The sequence below is a fragment of the Bactrocera tryoni genome, chromosome 2 (assembly GCF_016617805.1).
Source record: "Bactrocera tryoni isolate S06 chromosome 2, CSIRO_BtryS06_freeze2, whole genome shotgun sequence".
NCBI lineage: Eukaryota > Metazoa > Arthropoda > Insecta > Diptera > Tephritidae > Bactrocera > Bactrocera tryoni.
Window position 1 is genome coordinate 55,132,092 of NC_052500.1, and position 21,221 is coordinate 55,153,312.

General features: G+C 37.6%; 1 protein-coding gene across 1 annotated transcript in view; it reads right to left on the reverse strand.

The window, feature by feature from the left end:
- Nucleotides 1–518: 518 nt before the first annotated feature.
- LOC120768764 (Down syndrome cell adhesion molecule-like protein Dscam2) overlaps nucleotides 519–21,221 on the reverse strand; it is a 31,799-nt gene continuing 11,096 nt past the window's right edge. Inside the window, exons 2-4 of the mRNA XM_040095531.1 lie at nucleotides 15,822–16,019; nucleotides 3,804–3,976; nucleotides 519–524 (exon numbers count right to left, since the gene is read on the reverse strand). Of these exons, the coding sequence (XP_039951465.1) occupies nucleotides 519–524; nucleotides 3,804–3,976; nucleotides 15,822–16,017 (375 nt within the window). The 5' untranslated portion in view covers nucleotides 16,018–16,019. The remainder of the gene's footprint in view (nucleotides 525–3,803; nucleotides 3,977–15,821; nucleotides 16,020–21,221) is intronic.

Genomic DNA, 21,221 nt, shown 5'->3' on the forward strand with positions numbered 1-21,221 from the left:
GTACACCGCTACGACTTCCTTCGGACTTCTTCATCGAGCAGCGTGGACCAGCCAACGAATCAGAAACCGTGCGAGAGTTACGGCGCATTATGCAGGATATTCGCCCTGTAGATACAGCCTGGCACACTACAAAGACACCATTTGTTCACAGTGGCCTCAAGACATGCGAGCACGTCTTCATTCGAGATGATTCTGTTAAACCATCGTTGTCACCACCGTACCGAGGTCCATACAAGGTCGTCCAGCGCACACCGAAATATTTCATAGTTGAGGTTAACGAAGGCAAAACCAAAGTTTCTGTTGACCGCTTGAAGCCAGCTTTCATCACACCTCCAACGACTCACTAGGAGGGGAGTACTGTGGCAACACCATGATCTACTACTTTTAAAATGCAACCTTATGCTATCCTGATGTTGCTTTTAATCGTATCGTCGCTTTGCACTTACATTCGTTTTTGAAAAGACAAGGCATCAAACACTTGATTTTGTGTAATGGAAATTGATAATAAGGCAAAACTTTTAATCCTAAAATTGATAAAGGGGCGTAATAACGTATTTTGCAAGCGGTAGAGAGAGCGTTGTTACGGTACTTCAAAACAATTACCACCGAAAGTACGGATATTTGGAAATCCATGACTTATCATAATGATAAGTGCGTCAAAGGGGTGAGATGGATCCCAGTAAGAGAACAAAGACAATCAGAAGATTAAAATATACGCACGCACACATACCCACTTTTAGGGGGTAGTTTCAAGGACTCCCGCATAGCCGACGACACCCAAGACTCGACACTGCTGAGCGCATTGTCAATGCCACATTGTTGCTCCTACTACAGTAGCAAAAACAGCAGCTGTCGTACTCGACGTTTCTAGAGTAGTTGTTGTGCGAAATAAAATGCGAAATAGCTGCATTGTCTGACCGTCCGTTAATCTTCCTGACCAACAACATCCATTTCGCAGTATTTGTCTACTTGCCGACTACGCCAGCCTGTCTCACTGTTATATTTAACGACACTCGCTCGATTCCACCCGCCAATCAACAGTCCGTACCTTCCGTGCAACTTCGAAATAACTCTGACGAGTCGCCTGTGGCTGAAGTTTGGTTCAAGTGGTATTGATTGAATTTGTTCGAAACTGACTCTGGCCGCGCGACTCAACTCCCCGCGCTTCCTTCATGTTGACCGTTAGTTATTGTTGCTTTTATTGTCATTCTGTTGCTACTGCTTTGTATTTGAATTTTTATGTTGGTTGCAGTTGTTTCGCTTTTTGTACGTGTAGAGTAAATACCATGCATTGTTTGGGCTGCGACTCATGTATCCGGTTTAGTGTTAGTGCTTGCGCCTGCCAGAGACTTTGTTCGAAGTTTTTAAATTTCGTTATAATTTTTTTGCATTAAAAGGTGCACAGGATTTAAGTTAACAACAGCAATAAAGTTTTTGTTAGCAAAATGCATTCCTTCCACTGTTATGCGTACATACTTACTTATTTCTAAGTTATTGTTATTTTTATAAATTCAATTGAAGAATGCCGATTTTGTATGCAAGACATTTAAAGTTGCTTCGATAAATGAAAAAGTAGTTACTATTCTTGTAGTTTGGCTTTGTTTCCCAAGATTGCTTGAGATCGCTAGAATTCTTACGTGTGACCGGAATCATAAATAAATATATATATTTGTATATATAACTAAGGTAAGGTTCGTTTGGTAATCCAGAGATTGCACTTGGACTACTATATGTAACCATTTGGGAAGCCATAAAAACAGATCTCCGATTTACAAGTCAGCAGAGATCTGATGGCCAATAAAACATTTGCTCAGACGTTAAACTTCAATTCTAATTAGTTCATTAGGATATCTGATAGTGTGTTTCCAAGTGATTATGCCCTTGATCACGCGAACGCGGAACAATCAAGAAGAAAGTGTTGAAATGTTTTTACCTCGCTGCGTAGAACTTGTGCAGATCGCGTCAGGTAAGACCTTGCAGAATGTATGCCGCTAGGACAATTACCAGCTAGAACCTCACAAATAGGAAGATCGATCTTGAGCCATAGGAATCTTACAATTGCGCCTGATCCTATGGTTGCCCTGTGCTGATCAAGTTTCCGTGAAGTCCAACTATCAAGTAGTTGTACACAAGAGATGAAGAGAGCCCCGATCCATTCTCATTTGATCGTTAGAGTGTAAAATATGGCTTGACACCCATAATACTTTTATTACAATGTGAATCAGCTGGAGAGATCAAGATTAGAATCGCTAATGGATAATAGCGAGGAAACTTTCAGCCCTCAAATTAGTTACGATAGCCTTCCTTTCACCATAAGTAATACATACATCGACTGTATAGGCAATAACCTTGCAGCCACGATTTTTTCAGTAGGCTGTTGATGACCAAGATTCATAGAAGAGAATTTAAAATAACTAAAGCTATTATTACTTTCAGACTAAGCGCTTTACGAATAGTATATGTATTTCTGAAACTTTGCCTAGCCTAATAAAACAAACTGGTCGATGGATCTTCTGTCTAAATAAAGTCTTTGAAAAAAACAATACCTGGAAAGTCAAAGTAACAGATACCTTTAAACTACATATGTTAGGTCTACAATTTTGCTTCCGCCGTTTTTTTTGTAAATTTAAGGCTTTATTGCATACAAACGGTCCAAAAGTATTTTCCCTTATTCCCTCAAAAAGCAATACTTAATTTTATTATCCATTTTTTTGTAAACTAACACAAGTTGCTTTACAAAAATTCTATATTTTTTAATACCTAATAGAAATCATATAGATGGTACTAGTCGAGTAATAGCATTATCTATGTATGTGTCAGCCTCAGTAGAGCGTGGACGGGTCCTCAGCCGCACTTTTCTTGGAATTAAAAAAAAAGCAAAATTTCCCGCAAATGTCGAGAATTCGGCTCAAAAGTCACATTTTCAGCTGAGAATAAGTTTGAGATGCAAACAGATCTCTACAAATATTTGGTTAGGTTAATGTTGACACAAATATCCAAGATCGACATAAAACGATTTAATCGATTTAATCGACCATATAATAAAACAACATATCTTTTATTCAACAGCTTATAACACTAGTTGCCTCGTGAAACCTGATTGTGCCTTGCGGTTTGCGTAAATTTTTTCTAAAGAATTATTATTCAGTCTTCAGTCATTAAAATATGTTCAAGATATTGGATTTACACTTTCCAGTGTTAAGTCAGTCCGTTTCATAGACCTTTTTTTTATTTCATGGTGCTGAAGTTAGGAAGTCGCCGCGGTTAGGTTAGATGAGATCGTAGGATTAATCTTAAATAATGAATCTCACTTGATGTTCGTCCTTTGTGCTACTCATAAGCTACAAAAAACGGATCGTGTTATCTTCATAGATCGACGAAGTGTCTTGATCTTATCACACATTTTTTAAAGCGTTAATATCAGTCCAAACGACCAGCAAAAGGTGTGTCTACTGAGATATTTCAATTTTAGTTTGACAAAAGCAAAAGAGGAGAAAGTAACTACAAGTTTCCACTTCGCCTTCCTGGAGTGGGAGCTCTGATAAAGAGCGTACGATAAAATATTTAGCAGTACCGCGTGTAAAGCTACTGGATGTTTTCCACTCAGAACACCTACAATTGCAGAACACCTAGATTGGAGAGTTCCCAATAGAAGATTTAACATCCTACCCTCCCTCTTAACTTCGATCCACCCGCGATATTTATTTTATTCAATGTATATAAAGAAAGCTGTTATAACGGAAATTGCACGGAACTTTTGCACGCCTAATTATAACCGCTGTCTTAGACAGAATAAATCTTACCTTTGATATCAAGGTGATGGGATTATTGTCCTTGTCTAGCCATTCGACATTCACCGGTGGATTATCATGCGCTATGCAATCGGCAATGCTGCCAGCATTGTTGGTGAATTCAATGCACGATGGCGGTTCATGCGAGAAATTAGGTCCTTGGATGTCAAAGTAGTTGGAAGCATCTGAAAGAACAAAAACAAAAAATAAATATAACGAAGAAGGAATAAATAAATATGAAGCACCAGGTTACATATTCATTTGTCACATTGTTTATATGTGCATATACAGTTATGAGATGGCAATAAGATAAAACTATTAGTATTCAAAGATTTTATTTCTGTGTCCTAAAAATGATCGTTAAATGCGATGATTGCTGATGCTAACAGTAGATAACCGAGAAGCACTTCAAGCCGGACAGCTGCAGCAATACTTAGAAACCAGACTGCAATCATGCCCAAGCCACCTAGATATTTATCTTTTTTTTCGCAAATATTTCTTCTATTTCCACATTTTCTTACCCCCATCGCTTCCTAAAACCCTTTTATATACTTTGTTTTACTGTCGCTTGGCTTTCAAGTATTAGCAGCAGTGCCGCGCACAATGTCTCAGACAGTTTGTCTTAGCTCTTTGGAAAATCTATCTTACCAGCAGAACACTTTTGCCGAGTTCTTTATAGTATTAACAGACATGTAGGCGCTGCCGTTGCCGCTTTTGTTCCAGAAAGACCTTTTAGAAGCCCGAGCAAACAGTTCTCGGAATTGGCAAGGGTTTGTCTTTCCTCCACAACGTCGTTGCTTTGCTTACTTGTTTGTTAGATTGGAAAAATGTCTGGATAAGTGTTTGTTAGCGGCAATGTTATGAGATGACGGGGGTTGGTGGCAACAAATTGATAAAGAGTGTCTTTTTTAGAGATGTGTTTTTTCAAGAAGAAATAAAATGCATATAATTAAATGTTATGGCCGAGAGCTAGCTATATTATAAAGATAAGGATTTGCAATTAAATTTTCAAAATAAATAAAATGTTCCATAAAATGGTCTTGATATTGCGCGCGGACTCATTCGGGTTGGTTTTTTGCTCCGCAACAACAGTAGCGTCTTCGGTGCTAGAGAGCACTACTATAAACATGGTGTGAAACCGATTCATAGTAGCTCAGAATAACGATTCCGCTGTTCAATTATGTCGTCTTAATATTGGGCGTAGTACGATAACCGAAATATCATTTTGGTAAAAAATGTTCACAATTTCCAATCATTGTTCCGAAATAAGTCTGTTCATTTTTAAATAGCAATAGAAAAATGAGCTGTCGAAAAGACCACCTACGAAAAAGTATCACATAATTGAAAACCAAACGCCTGAAAAAACACCCGTTATAAAGATTCATCGCCCACATTTGTTGGAGAAACAGGCTAACAGTAAACCGCAATGCGTTCAAGTGCATCTTTTACAAATCGTTCTGCAATTCCCGTGCACGTTGCAGGTCTAGTCACAGACACATTCAAATAATTACACCCTTACATTTTTAACTCCAACTCCGCTTATGCTAACGGCCTAAAAGTCGCACGAGCAAACAGGAAATTTCAGGGAACAAACTTAATAAAGCTTCGACGTTCTGCAACAGTGCTACTTGCAACACATGCAGGATGTTTCACAGAGACCATATAAGGTATCGCATGTGTTGTAAAGGAATACTATATAAGGTGGTGCAAAACTCGAGCGAATTCCAACATTACTGCATTTATAATCAGCTGAACTCGACTTGAAGGGGTTGGCTACGAAACAATTCATGTTCATCTCTTTCAATGCAAATCGCGATTGATGTCTGCGAAGTAAATTATTTTCTTCTGAATTTAAGCACCTAAAACGTTAATCCAAATGTTTATCTTAAAATTCCTGAATATGACTGGCAATCACTCTAGACCATAATCTGAATAAACAATCACAATTATTTTTCATTTAAGGTGGTGTTGGGCTTGGCTGTTAATCTTCTTGTTCTCATTTTTCATCTAAGAGATTCTAGCAAGTTCTATAATTGAAAATTCGAAGTATCTTTACGAAGTAAAATTTCAATCAATTCAGCATACCAATTTGAAAGAAGTTGTTGTTAGAAACGCTTTACTTTAAAAAATCCGACAGTGTACATATTACCAATAAAAAAAGAAGTAATCTTGTCCGCTCAGAGTAAGAACTTGAAAGATAACGTTCTTCAGATTTCAAGAGTAGAATATTTACGGAACATTATGTATTTATTACCTAAAATAAATCTTAAGATCAAGTTAACTTTAGTTGAAATATCGGCATTTCGGGCCGAACCTCAACATTATTTGTAATATATTTAATCTGTTAAGTATGTAAGTATAATTTAGTATAAAAATCTTTATTTACATCATAATAATTAGGAAACTGTCCAGTAATTTTAAATGTGTGTATCGATATTATTTATCATTTACCTAATCGAACTTGAAAATAAGGGTATATTAACGTGCAAGAATTGCCCAACATAAACGTATAGCATGAATGAATTGATTCTAGAATTGGGCGAACCATTATGTTAACAGTTAAATGGCTTGGAATTCATATACCTATGTACATACATTTGAGTAGTCGAAAACGTCTTTTCGTATTTTGTCAATAGATGTCGTTGCAGTCGTATATCTCCAATGGTGCCAATCACATTGTGTCATGTCATATAGTGTCGGAAAGGTCAGATTTCACGATTCATTTAGTCAAAAAAATTTAATTCAGGGATGTGGAATAAAAGTTACAGCTATTCAAAAATGAATGAATATAATGAAGAAATTCGCTTTATTTTGAAATTTTTGTATAAAAAAGGAAAAAATGCCACATAAGCCACCTGTGAAATTTGTGAAGTTTACGAAGACGATGCTATATTAGTACGTGTAGCACAACAATGGTTCGCTCCCTTCCGTTCTGGAAATTTCGATGTGAAACATGTACCTCGCTCTGGTCGACCTATCGTTGAAAAGGTCGATGAAATTATGGAAAAGATTGACCAAGACCGTCACATATGCAGATACGACATTGCTAAGGAACTTAACATTCAACATCAAACGGGTTTAAACCATTTAAAAAAGGCTGGCTACAAAAAGAAGCTCGATGCTTGGGTACCACATGAATTGTCCGTGAAAAATTTAATGGGCCGAATTAACATCTGCGATTATTTGTTGAAACGAAATAAAATCGAACCGTTTCTGAAGCGAATGGTAACAGAAGACGAAACGTGGATCAAATACGACAAGAATGTGAAAACAAGATCATGCTCCAAGCGCGGTGAAGCTCAACAACTGATTGCAAAGCCAGGATTGACGGCTCGAAGGGCTATGATCAACAGAAACGGATTCATCTCCTATCAGGCTAGGCCAAAACTGGGAGAGCTTGGCTGGGAAGTTTTTGTATCCAGTATATAGTCTTGACTTTGCACCATCGACCTATCATTTGTTTCGTTCAATGCAGAATTCCCTTATTACTTATCGCAGTTTTTCGTCGGGAAACCAGAAAAGTTTTACACTGATTTAATAATATGTCTAGCGGAAAAATGTCAAAAAGTAGGCGACCAAAATAGTACATATTTGGTTCACTAAAGTTAATTATAAATATAAAAAAAACAAGTAAGGAAGGGCTAAGTTCGGGTGTCACCGAACATTTTATACTCTCGCGTGATAAAGTGATAATCGAGATTTCATTATCCGTCATTTACATATTTTTTTTATTTTGCTGTAAAATTAATTAGATTAGTAGTTCCCGAGATATGGTTTTTGGTCCATAAGTGGGCGGAGCCACGCCCATTTTCAATTTTTAAAAGAAGCCTGGGTGCAGCTTCCTTCTGCCATTTCTTCCGTAAAATTTAGTGTTTCTGACGTTTTTTATTAGTCGGTTAACGCACTTTTAGTGATTTTCAACATAAACTTTGTTTGGGAGGTGGGCGTGGTTATTATCCGATTTCTTCCATTTTTGAACTGTACATATATGGAAATGCCTGAAAGAAACGACTCTATAATGTTTGGTTGACATAGCTATAGTAGTTTCCAAGATATGTACAAAAAACTTAGTAGGGGGCGGGACCACTCCCACTTAACCAAAAAACTTACGTCCACATATGCCCCTCCCTAATGCGATTTTTTGTGTCAAATTTCACTTTAATATCTTTATTTATGGCTTAGTTATGACACTTTATAGGTTTTCGGTTTTCGCCATTTTGTGGGCGGTGAAGTGGGACGATTTTAATCTTCTTATGGAGCCAAGAAATACGTGTACCAAGTTTCATCATGATATCTTAATTTTTACTCAAGTTACAGCTTGCACGGACAGACAGACACCCGGATTTCAACTCTACTCGTCACCCTGATCACTTTGGTATATATAACCCTATATCTGACTCTTTTAGTTTTAGGACTTACAAACAACCGTTATGTGAACAAAACTATAATACTCTCCTTAGCAACTTTGTTGCGAGAGTATAATAAGTTCAAGTTTGTTTAGAAATAAGAAAAGACTTTCGACTACCAATATATATTTATGTAACTTCAAAATAATTCAGTAAAAAATCTTTGTTTTGAACATAATTTAAGAAAATTTTCTGTATTTGTAAATGTGAGTATCGATATTATTTATCATATTTTTCGAACTTGAAAGTAATGGTTTTGAAGGATTTGCCCTCTATAACCGTAGAGTATGAGAGAATTTATCCAGGATTTTGGCGAATCATTATATTAACAGATAAACCGTTTGGACTTCATATACATGCATATATATTAAGCTTCTTCCATGACTGCTATAAATTCCTTTGACATGCCGCTCTTTAAAACGTATACTCAACCAAGGAGCTTCGATGCTTTTAATCTATAAATTGTATGGAATCTTATTCAGATATATGACTTATTGCTACAATCTTATTGATCGTCGTATCTAAATATGATGTAGTGAAACCGCACTTGATCAGTCTTCTTTCCCTTTAAACGAAAGTTTTTGTAGTTTCTGACCGATCCAACCCGATGTTGATACCGTTGTAAAACATTTTATATATCGCACTTTTAATTTCTTGAACATTCTACCACAAGTTATATATAGTACGTTCAGGAAGTTTGAGAAGCTAGGAATCAGTTGACGTTGACAGTCGTCGAAATGCTTCTTAGCATTACTCTTGAGTTTAAATGAATAGCTTTTGGTTGAAACATATTAATAAAATGATTCTACCCTAACTAATATGTTACATGAGCATAACAACAAACGTCAAACGGAAACATATAACTTTATCGCTACCCTTCTCTGCATGCCAACATAAGTCGGGAAACAAAAAAGTCAAATAACTCACACGTCTTTGCTATTGGTTTTGTAGAGATGGAGGCGAAAATATATATATAAAATATATATATAAAATAAATAAAACCAAGAAGATATAATTACTACTGTGGAAATTGCAAAGGCATATGAAACGGTAAACGCTCTGCTCAGCTGACTTCCTGAGTTGTCCCACTGCACCAATACTATAATTTTAGACTCCTTTGTCCCCTGCTTCTTACCTAATTTGTTTCAAGCAAAGGGGTTTGGAGATTACATTGACATCAACAATGATACTGCTGATGAAGACGATGTTGCTGATGATGACACTATTTCGTCAGAGAATCAGGAACAAAAAGGCAAGGAAAATACAGCGTGAGTGTTGAATGTGACAGTGCTGACGGTAACGGCAAAGTTGCACAGCCCGTTGAGTTTGAGTCTATGTTGATACCAAGGAGGCAATAATGTGCTTGTGTGGAAGATTAGATGTAGGTGACACTCACAGATTCAGTTATGTGTTTGTGGTTTTACTTGATTGATACTGATGTATGTAGTTAGTACTAGGAAAGTAGTAATACTGTTGTAAGAAACTTTTACGTGCCGATATGTTTGGAGTGTACATCTATCAGGCTAATAACAAGAGGATTCAAAACCGTAATCCATATATAGTTCGAAACTGACGTCGATTCTGAAGATTCTTGTCTGACGAATCCTTATACAAAACCTCGCAAATCAGTCCAGCATCAGCTTGCACATTCTTTAACACTTCAATTCAATAGAATAGGTACTGTGTATTTAGGCTCACCAGTAGGCAAAACATATATGTAGTTATTAAATTATTAAATTTTTTAGAAAAGAAAATTGATCCGCTCTAACATTCTGTGCCCAAAAAATAAGGTGACATTTGAATTTAAACTGCGCGTGTCGAAGGATTTGGATTTGGTAGTACTGTCAGTCACATTTATGTCAAATTTCATGTCAAAATATTCATTAGTGTCGTTTTGTGAGCTGCTAAAAATGAGTTTTTCGTTTTTTGCGATGTCGAAATTTGTTGAGCAAAGAATTTGCATTCAATTTTGTTTACGGAATCAATTTTCTGCTGCGGATACGTTGAGGATGGTGCAGCAAGCCTTTGCTGATAAGGCTATGTCTAAAAAAAATGTTTACAAGTGGTATAGTGAGTTCCAAGCCGGCCGTGAACGTGTCGAAGACGAAGAGCGTCCTGGGCGACCATCAACCTCAATCGACGAAGCTCACGTTCAACAAATCAAAGATTTGGTATTGAAAAACCGTCGATTAACAATTAGAGACCTTGCTGATGAAGTTGGCATATCGAAAGGCTCAGCCAATACCATTTTGAAGAATGTTTTGGGCCTCAAGCGCGTCAAATCTCGACTGGTACCGAAAACATTGAGTTTTTTGGAAAAAAGGCGTCGCGTTGAAGTGTGTGAAACGATGCTTTCCGACTACCAGGATATCATGAAACGCACTATAACCGGAGATGAGACTTGGATCTATGCTTACGACCCCGAAACAACCGATCAATCGAGCGAATATCGTGCCAAAAGAGAGCCGAGACCAAAAGATCGAGCCAAATTCGCTCAAAAATCAAGGTCACGTTGACTGTTTTCTTCGATTATCGTGGTGTTGTGCATTATGAATTCCTTCCAACCGGTCAAACAGTCAACAAGGAATATTATTTGAACGTTATGCGTCGTTTGCGTAATGCTATCCGCCTAAAAAGGCCGGAATTGTGGAAAGACAATTCTTGGTTTTTACTCCACGATAATGCACCATCCCATACTGCCCTCGTAATTCGTGATCATTTCGCCAAAAACTCAATCCATATCGTTCCGCAACCACCGTATTCACCTGATCTGACCGATCCGAGGACACCGTTTTTATACGATAGAGGAGATTCAAGCCGCAGCGAAGACGGAACTGAAGGCCATCCCGGAAAGTGACCACAGAAGAAAGAAGAATAAATAAAGAATTTTCAAAATAAATACAATGTCACCTTTTTGGGCACAGAGCATTTCTCTTCCAGTTTTGGTTTCAGCATAACATTTGTTGTTCAGATGGGCTTAAAAATTTGTTTGCTTATTGCCTTTGTATATGAACACGCACGGACAAACATTGGGTAGTCGAAAAAGTCTTTTCGTATTTCTTATCAAATTTCAACTTATTTTTTTTATATATAATGAACTTTAATGAACCAAATACATATGTATTATTTTATTCGACCACTTTTTGCCATTTTTCCGCCAGAGACTTTATTCCATCAGTTCAAAACTTTTCTGGTTTCTCGGCAAAAACTGCTACAAGTAATTTTCACAGGCTTCTTTTGAAACCAACTTTACTCCATTAAGGGAGTTCTGCATTGCATCAAAACTTCCCAATCAAGCGCTCCCAGTGCCGAGTCCCACCAAACACTCAGTATAACCTTTGGAGGCGTCAAATCTGGCTTTGCGACCATTTGTTGAGTTGCATCACGCTTGGACCATGATCTTTATTGCACATTGTTATCGTATTTCATCCACTTTTCGTCTCCTGTTACCATTCGCTTCAGAAACGGTTCGATTTCATTTCGTTTCAACAAAGAATCGCAGATGTTAACTAGGTTCATTCAATTTTTCACGGACAATTTATGTGGTACCCTAACATCGAGCTTCTTTTTGTAGCCAGCCTTTTTTAAATGGTTCAAAGCCGTTTGATGATGAATTTTAAGTTTCTTAGTCTTTTCCATTATTTCATCGACCTTTTCAACGATAGGTCGACCAGAGCGGGGTGAATCTTTCACATCGAAATTTCCAGAACGGAAGCGAGTGAAATATTGTTGTGCTACACAAAATGATACAGCATCATCTCCGTAAACTTCAAAAGTTTCATTGGTGACTTTCGTAGCATACTTCCCTTTTTTATACAAAAATTTTAAAACTTAGCGAATTTCTTCATTATTTTCACTCATTTTTGAACACCTTTTTTAACTTCCCCGAATCTCAGCTTTCCAACACTATATGATATGGCACCCTGTGATTGTTAGCACTGGAGATATATGACTGCAACATCTATTGACGAAATACAAAAAAACTTTTCGCACTAACCAACATAAGCATCATATAGCCACGCTCAGTTTTAGAAAAATTCGCCACCCGTGAGCTGAGCTGAGTGAGCGCCGAGAATTGGCTGATTACATGATATTTGAATATTCGTTTTAAATCTCCATTATATCAATATCATCGCCATCAGCATTGACATTGTCATTTAGAAAATTTATTTATGTAAAAAATTTAATAATTTTTTTTCATAGACCATTTTACAAAATAGTAATCTTAGTTTTAAGAAAAATATAAAAACAAATATATTTGAGTTTGTAAGCATTTATTTAAATCATGTTTATAATTACAATAATTAAAAGTTAACCCCTATGTATCATAACAATAATAATTAATGTTTCAAAAGTGTAAAGCCTGGTAATTAAACCACCATTGGTATTGTTGTCTTCCTGAAGCTTGGCTTTACCTCCACAGTTAGTGCCAGCCTTTGTCCTTAGACCAAGCTAAGCTGCAGTGTTTATACTGACTGTTCACGGGACAACTATTCCCTACGGGTTTTCCCAGGAGATCCGGACGCCTTTGATCCTTTAATAATGTTGTTGTTCTGGCTCATAACATGGACGACCAGTGCTGGGGGAAGTAGGTACGCGCATAGGCCCCGCTACGTCTTCTTAAGAATGGCGCCAAGTATCCGTAAGCTCCGTCCTATACTGGGATATTTCAGGGTATGGGTCGCATGAAATCTTGATGTATCCCTTTTGTACCCCTAACCATAATACGACTTTTTACATGAAAACTGTTGTACTGAGGTTGCTCCTCAAACTACCCTCAACTAAAATCTTAGCAGCTTTCGTTCTGAAACTGTGATATTTATCAGCAGTCGACAACCTCGGATATGGTTTAGCAAATATTTTTACAAACCTATGCGCCCTTCCCTTCCAGAGAAGAGTGGGCAGAAGACGGTTAAGCGAGGACATTATAAAGTAATGGATTTTAATACCGGTGATTTCACAATAGCCTAAAGGCCTAGGTGCATATTTACGGACAATTGATTAACATGATGCAAGGTCTTTGTATTATCTAATGGCTGTTTTGTAAATTAAGCTATTAACTAACATGTCCTATAAAAAAACTTAAATTTTCCTCTTAATATGAAATAAACTTTACGCACATAAAAAACTGTAGATCTGAACTGGGGTTAAAATACAATATTTTAAGTAAAAAACATGTGGTATTACACTCAGCCTACAAAAATGTGCATTAATGAAATAAGATCGATTATCCAATGATTTTAGTTGCTATACCGTAGCGACCTTCGTATTTGTATGTGCAAACTAATGTAGGTCTTCTTTTAATTTAGTAGTTTTTAGATTTCTTCTTTTGAATTGTCTATAGTATACTTATTGTATATTAGGATTCGCTTATAAAAATTACAATTGCAAATAAATTAAGTTTAAGGTGTAGAAAAGAAAGACATCGAAGCATACTACCAATTTAATGTTCAATGACTTAGTTTATAGATGGCCCAGTTGTCGTGTAAAAATTCATTAGGCTCTTCTACGAAAATTTTTAAAAAGGTAAAGCTTAGGCCTACTAACCTACATTAATTTAGACATTCAGAAAAAGATTAAATTGCCAACAACAATCAATTCTAACCCAGCTAACAGCTTTGCATTAGCTTTGGCATTTTTTATAGGGGCTCCGAAGTTTTCTTCTGCATTGTTATAAACTTGGTGAAATACTTAATATGCACTGTACAAAAAAACTTAATATACCCTGTATAAACAGAAGTCTGTATACGCCTTGCAAATCTTGGGATTTCATTCACAAATGTACTTTGAAGATAATTAATACAAACATTAGACGTTCGGCAGATATTACACATGTATGTATATAATACCTATAACGAAATCCGTTAAGGACAACATTCTTGCTAGTCAGGAAACGATGTATCAGCCAAAGTACACCAGTAGGTACAGCAGTAATAACAGAGGGTACCACCCAAGGTTCTCAGTACATCGCAGGGGACATGCCACCTGACAAACTCAAGAAAATAATGCATGTCAATAAAGGAAAAGACATCACATTAGGATAGACGCAAACCCAAGACACACCTTATGGACAAGCTCCAGTACGAACAGCAAATGTGAGTTTCTTTTACAATAAATACTAAATATATGTATTAGGTTCGATAAACCTACATCCATTTTCGCAAGTTCCGATAGACTTTCAGGGTGGGAGGAAGTCCAAAATCTCATCAGAGGATCAACGAAGACAGATAGCTTGATAGTTGGTTACTGGAGGGTCTCCGAGAAGCCATCTACATATGTCAGATCACTCCTATATACACTTCAACATTCGCGAGAAATTAAGGTCAGCTAGGCTGAGCAAGATGCTGTTCAAAGAATATTGCTTTTCAAAAGACAAAGGGCATTGCTTACTCTCCTCTGCTGGAGAGTCACTTGAGGTTTTAATGAACACGTATTTCTCTGGTAGACAGCAATCCTCGGCAATTGGTGTTCAACAAGAAAAATCTGCAAACACAGTAAAGCAGTCTGGTCTCATAGTCAACAACAAGAAAATAGAATACGCTATTAGAAGCTTCTTACCATTTAAATTGGAGGGTCTAGTTGGGATTACTCTCATAATGCTGCAGAACATAAAGAAATATATGGTTCAAAGAGTCAAAGTGGTGTTTCTATCAAAACCAGACAGAAGAACTCACGATAGCGCTTTTAGACCCATAAGCCCCATCTCTAAAATAATGGTTGGAGTCGATGTTTATTTTACCATCTATGAGGATTGAATAGATGTGCTATTGCCCGCCTATTTTTATGTCCGACTAACAATTACATGCCTGAAGAACAACAAAGCGACAGCGGCCTATGGATTACCGGTCGATGTAGTCAAATACGGCAGCGAAGAACTGACAAAGTGTCGGCATCAGCTGCTTTGTAAGATATGGTCGGATGACAGCATGCCCGATGTTTGGAATTTAAGTTTTCTTATCAGATTGGCTTTAGACCTGGAAAATCTACTATCGATAAATCTTGGAAAGTACCCGTGAAAGAAAGATCGACACACACCACCTCTTTGCCGATTTAAAGTCGACTTTGACAGCATGGAATAATACGGCTGTGTAATCTGACGTTAAGTAATTCCAAAAGCTTCGTCAGGATCGGGAAGGACTTCTCTGAGCCATTGGCTACCCAACGAGGTTTCAGACAAGGAGACTCCCTTCTTTAACTTCTTTAATATTGTGTTATAGAAAATAATACGAGCTGCAGAGCTAAATAAAGAAGGTACAATCTTCTCCAAGATGATATTGAAATCATTGGTTTCAAATAAACCCCACTTTTGACAGTTGCTATTTACTTTCCAAAAGCATTTGCAGGGAAAACTTAAGTATAGTAAGTTTCCCGATTTGGAAGCGCCTTAATGTTTGTTTACGTAGCTGCATACCACAAGTTAAATACCAAATTGTGTGCTGATGCAACCACAAATACATAAATTTCAATTATGAACTTCAATGTTAATTGCATTCCTGCTATGTTTCACATTCGTACACGTGTACAATATGTTCTGTATGTATGTATGGATGTAAGCATAGGTCTACTTATGGCTTAAAATGCACATATAAACATAAATAAATATATTTGCTTTCATTCCACTCACCTGTACTGGTTGTAGCCATGACGGCCAGAAAGGCTATCACGAATAACACGATAATATCAGTCGTTCTTGTGCTGGCGAGTGGCAGCTGGCGAGGCGATTTACTCCAACGTTTGGTTGCTGCGTAATCGAATGAAGGTTTTCGCTGTTTACTCATTTTCCCAATCGCTCGCTTTTCATCCATCGGATCGGAAGACATACCTAAATAAGTGAGGCAATAAAGAAGCGATGTATTTTTCAATAGCAAATTAACAACTTTTGGTGGATCCACGGAAGACACGATTTATTAGTTAAACGGACGCCTAAAGACTGCAAATAAAGATGAGAAATTGCAGAGAGAAAAGTAAATATTTCAGTGTTATGTCAAAAAGGTCGAGTTTCATTAAATATGTATAAGGAGTTTTGGATAGCGAACCGCCATTTTAGATGAGCTAAAAATTTATACAACCAAATACAGACACACCTGCATAATTACACTCCAAACACACATACAAACATATGTAAATATATCAAAAAGCTTGATTGCGACAAAGATTTACATTGCGATGAAAGATTCTTCTGAACTAAAGGTACACGACAGATCTCTCCTCTAATTCACTCAAGCGACAGTAAACTTCTTTCCTAATGCAAAATGCATATGATACCTGTTATAATTTGTCACGTCTTTATTAATGCATTAAAAGCTAAATAATGTAAGGGTTGTAAAACCGTGCATAAGTGTCACATGTGTATTAGGATTGCAAAACACATTTATGTGCTTTTGTCATTATCATGTGGAAGGTATGTTATCGCAGAACATTTTAAATAAAATTCGTGTATAAGGGCAAATGTGAGAATCTCTCGAGTTTATTAGAAAATTTCACAAAACTCAAGAAGCTTGAATTATTATTCCCCAAAAACAATTGAATGACTTAAGGGGGGTAAGGTTTTAAAGGCAAAAAAAAGTATATATTTGTGTTTTTTTTTGCGGCGACATGAATAATATAATTTTATTAAATTTAATGACATATTATATATTATAATACTTAAAGTATATTAGAAAAAAATTGCATTAAATAAGCCTGTGACGGTGAATCTCCAGAAGTGCCTTGAAAAAAAGTGACTTAACGGTCAACATTATAACTCGTTACCGGATCATATGAAACAAAAAAATTGATATTTGTTTGCAGCTCATTCTCACCCTGGTATTTAAAACGAAGTGGAGATCTTTCTGCTCCTCTGCTTCCCCGGCGGATACTGTGTCGAATAATTTCAGAGCTGGAGTGTTTTCATACATACGGACGACATGACCTATGCAATGTCGTCATATATCTTGTACACCTCAACGTTTCAACGACTGCGGTACTCGCCGTTGCCAAGGAGCTAAGGATCATGAATCTTCCGCAAAATCTGCCTTACGAAAACATGTAACGCCAGCTCAACAGATGTTGTCATTGTTCATCCCTCTGCACCATACAGCAGGACGAGGGTGAAAAGTGAAAAATACTGTTAGTAGCAGCATCTTTTCGTAGAATTTCCGAGCATTACCTCTGTCGGCCAGCTTCTCAAGCTCTCTTGTTTGTCTGCAAATGCGTCTCGCTTCCCTCTTCAACTCTCGGTATCTATCCCATCCCGCAAGTGTTGTGGTCGATCGTAACGTTACGAGGTAAGCAGCCTGTTTTTTCTCCGCTGCGACACGGCACTGCTCATCGTACCAGCTGTTCGTTTGCCTTTTCCGAAAACCAATGGTTTTGTTTGAAGCTGTACGTTAGGAGTTTGAAATGCGTCCCACAGTTCCCTTATACCGAGTTGCTGAAGAGTGGTCTTAGTAAACAGGAGTGCAAATCGAGTAGAAACCCGTTCGGGTATCTGTTATGATTGCAACTTCTCGACGTCGCACATTGTGTTTATTGACTTGCGTTGTTTGCTACACAGAGGCGGGTGCGTATCTTGGCTGCATTATGAATTTTTCTATGCGGAAACTTGGTAACATAGATAACCATATTTCGGGTTCCAATGTTGTCGAACAGCCTCAACACACTTGGGAGATATTTCATCGTGGAGGCTGAATTAACCGATCGTTGTGCCAAAGACACTTTCTTTGACCACCCTGGCGTTAAATTCGCCAAGCTCGATTTTGACATCGCGGCGGAGGAAGCTCCCATAAGTGCGCTCCAAGCGCTCATAGAATTAATTTTTGGTTACAGGCTCCTTCTCTTCCGTCGGTGTGGGGGGATATGTTGAAGAACTTCGCTTTGACGGGGTCTCTCCCCCACCACAAATCTAACACTGTTACAAGGACATCAACCAGCTTGACATGCTCTTAAATCGTAATCCCTAATACGTTTACATAGTCGTCACTGTTCGAGGCTGTTTTCTTCTTTTCAAGCCCAGTGCACAACCGTAGGGAGGGCTATTTCGCCATCTCACTTTGGCTCTCCTTCAAATGAATGTTTTTTGACTACCCCTACTACACTTGGTCTAAGACCGGAATGCGTGAGGTGCTAAAGCGTTATGTAAAGGATCGTTTCTGACCACTCCAAAGTGAATGACGCTCAGAGGACTTTCCACACTTGCGTAAACTTCTGCGCATGGCTAAACTCTCATCAACTGCCACACCTACTTCCCATTAAACAAAATTGTAAATTTAATTTGAAAATTTCACTTTCCTATATACAAATCAAGAAGCAGTTAATATATGGAATAGAACGTTGCACGAATAATGTCTTTAGAATATGCCGCCTTAAGACCAAAAATTGTCCAAATCAAACAAAACTGTTTGAGCCCCTAGGTACCGAATATCTAGACCTTAGTACCTATAGTGAAAATTGGTTCATCGAATTTGTTCTTGTCAAGGAAGTCGTGACAGAGCATCCACTTGGCATATTGGCATAAATTTGTTGCACCCCAAAGGAAACGTCGGAGTCCATAAAAATATTCATAAAGGATCACCGTGATAAACAGCGTCAAAATAATCATGTTCGCTTTCCATTTTCCCATCGCTGTTCATTTGTTTGTTTGTTGTAAACGCGAGCTAGTGCATCAGTTTGTGAGATATTGATCTGAAATTTTCTTGAATAATCGGTTGTATGGGAGATGTAAGTTACAGTTGGTTGATATGGCCGATTTAGACAAATGCTCAATAATATATCAAAATGCACATCAATATTAAAATTCGTATCGATATCTCAAAAGCTGACGAAGAAACTTTTAAAAACGATTGCTCGAAACCGTTTCTGGGACCATAGGGTTCCAGGCATGCAAGTATGTATGTGTGGGCGAGTTTAGAAGTAAAAAGGTAAAAACGAAAGATACTATGAAATTAATGTGCCAAATAAACCATAAAAGGCGTACTTTTTATAACCGAATTGGCCGCATGCGAGTACATACATACATATATCGTTATTTCAGCTCAAACACACTTTTATGAACACGCATTCACACAACTACAATAATCAACTCACTTCTTCTCTGTGTCATTGTGTGTGAAAGCAAAAAATATCAACAAACCTCAGCAAACGGAACACAAATACACAACAATATAAAAAAACACATCCCTTACAACAAAAAAATATAAAAGGCGTCGCCACACTTTAAAATTGCCTAACAGCCACGCTACCCACAAATCCTGGCACAGCAGGTCTCCTAACAACAAATATCCGTATATGGAACTGAAAAGCTTTCAAGCACCAATGTAGGCAGGGGCAAGGTATACTGTGCCCAAAAAATAAGGTGAATTGTATTTATTTTAAAAAATTTTTATTTATTCTTCCAAATCAATTTCATCTCTTTCAAAGTAATCCCCTCCCGATGCAATGCACTTATGCCAACGGATTTTTCAATCTTCAAAACACTGGTTGTAGTCACTTTCCGGGATGGCCTTCAGTTCCGTCTTCGCTGCGGCTTGAATCTCCTCTAACGTATAAAAACGGTGTCCCCGGAGCGGTCTTTTGAGCTTGATGAACAGCCAGAAGTCGCACGGCGCCAGATCAGGTGAATACGGTGGTTGCGGAACGATATGGGTTGAGTTTTTGGCGAAATGATCACGAATTACGATGGCAGTATGGGATGGTGCATTATCGTGGTGTAAAAACCAAGAATTGGCTTTTCACAATTCCTGCCTTTTTAGGCGGATAGCGTTACGCAAACGACGCATAACGTTTAAATAATATTCTTGTTGACTGTTTGACTGGTTGGAAGGAATTTATAATGCACAACAACACCAAAAATCGAAGAAAACAGTCAACATGACCTTGATTTTTGAGCGACTTTGGCGCGATTTTTTTGGTCTCGGCTCTCTTTTGGCACGATATTCGGGTCGTAAGCATAGATCCAAGTCTCATCGCCAGTTATAATGCGTTTCATGACACCCTGGTAGTCAGAAAGCATCGTTTCACACACTTCAACGCGACGCCTTTTTTCCAAAAAATTCAATGTTTTCGGTACCAGTCGAGATTTGACGCGCCCAAAACATCCTTCAAAATGGTATTGGCTGAGCCTTTCGATATGCCAACTTCATCAGCAAGGTATCTAATTGTTAATCGATGGTTTTTTAACACCAAATCTTTGATTTGTTGAACGTGAGCTTCGTCGGCTGAGGTTGATGGTCGCCCTGGACGCTCTTCGTCTTCGACACGTTCACGGCCGGCTTGGAACTCACTATACCACTGGTAAACATTTTTTTTGGACATAGCCTCATTACCAAAGGCTTTCTGCTCCATCCTCAACGTATCCGCAGCAGAAAATTGGTTCCGTAAACAAAATTTATTGCAAATTCTTTGCTCAACAAATTTCGACATCGCAAAAAACGAAAAACTCACTTTTAGCAGTTCACAAAATGACACGTATATCAAACACTAATCAATATTTTGACATGAAATTTGACATAAATGTGACTGACAGTACTACCAACCTAAAAAAAATAATTCTCCAAATACTTCGACGCGCGCAGTTTAAATTCAAATGTTTTTGGGCACAGTAGTACTTTCTTTTCAGCTTTTAAGCGCGTTTTTGCATGTAAACGGCTACTGAGCTGAACGCAGATACATACAAAGGCATTTTTCACCAAAATCACATGAAATGCACACATTTATACGCATATAAGCACTGTGTCCGTACACGCACATGCATATGGGCATGCATGAAACCCTGTAAATCTCCTACGAACCCATTTGCATATATCACCTGTGTAATATATCCAACAGCATGGTGTCAACAATTCAATTACCAATATCACAATCCAGTTCTGCATTTGCATGTGGCCAAGAAAATAAGACTACCCTGTAATGGCATAAATAATATTTCAGTAATATGACCATGATACCACGTAATATTTTCTTTTCACATATCTAAGAGACATAACAGATAGAAAAATACGTAATTACTCGTAATCATTCACGACATTTTGAATTATAACCTGTATCT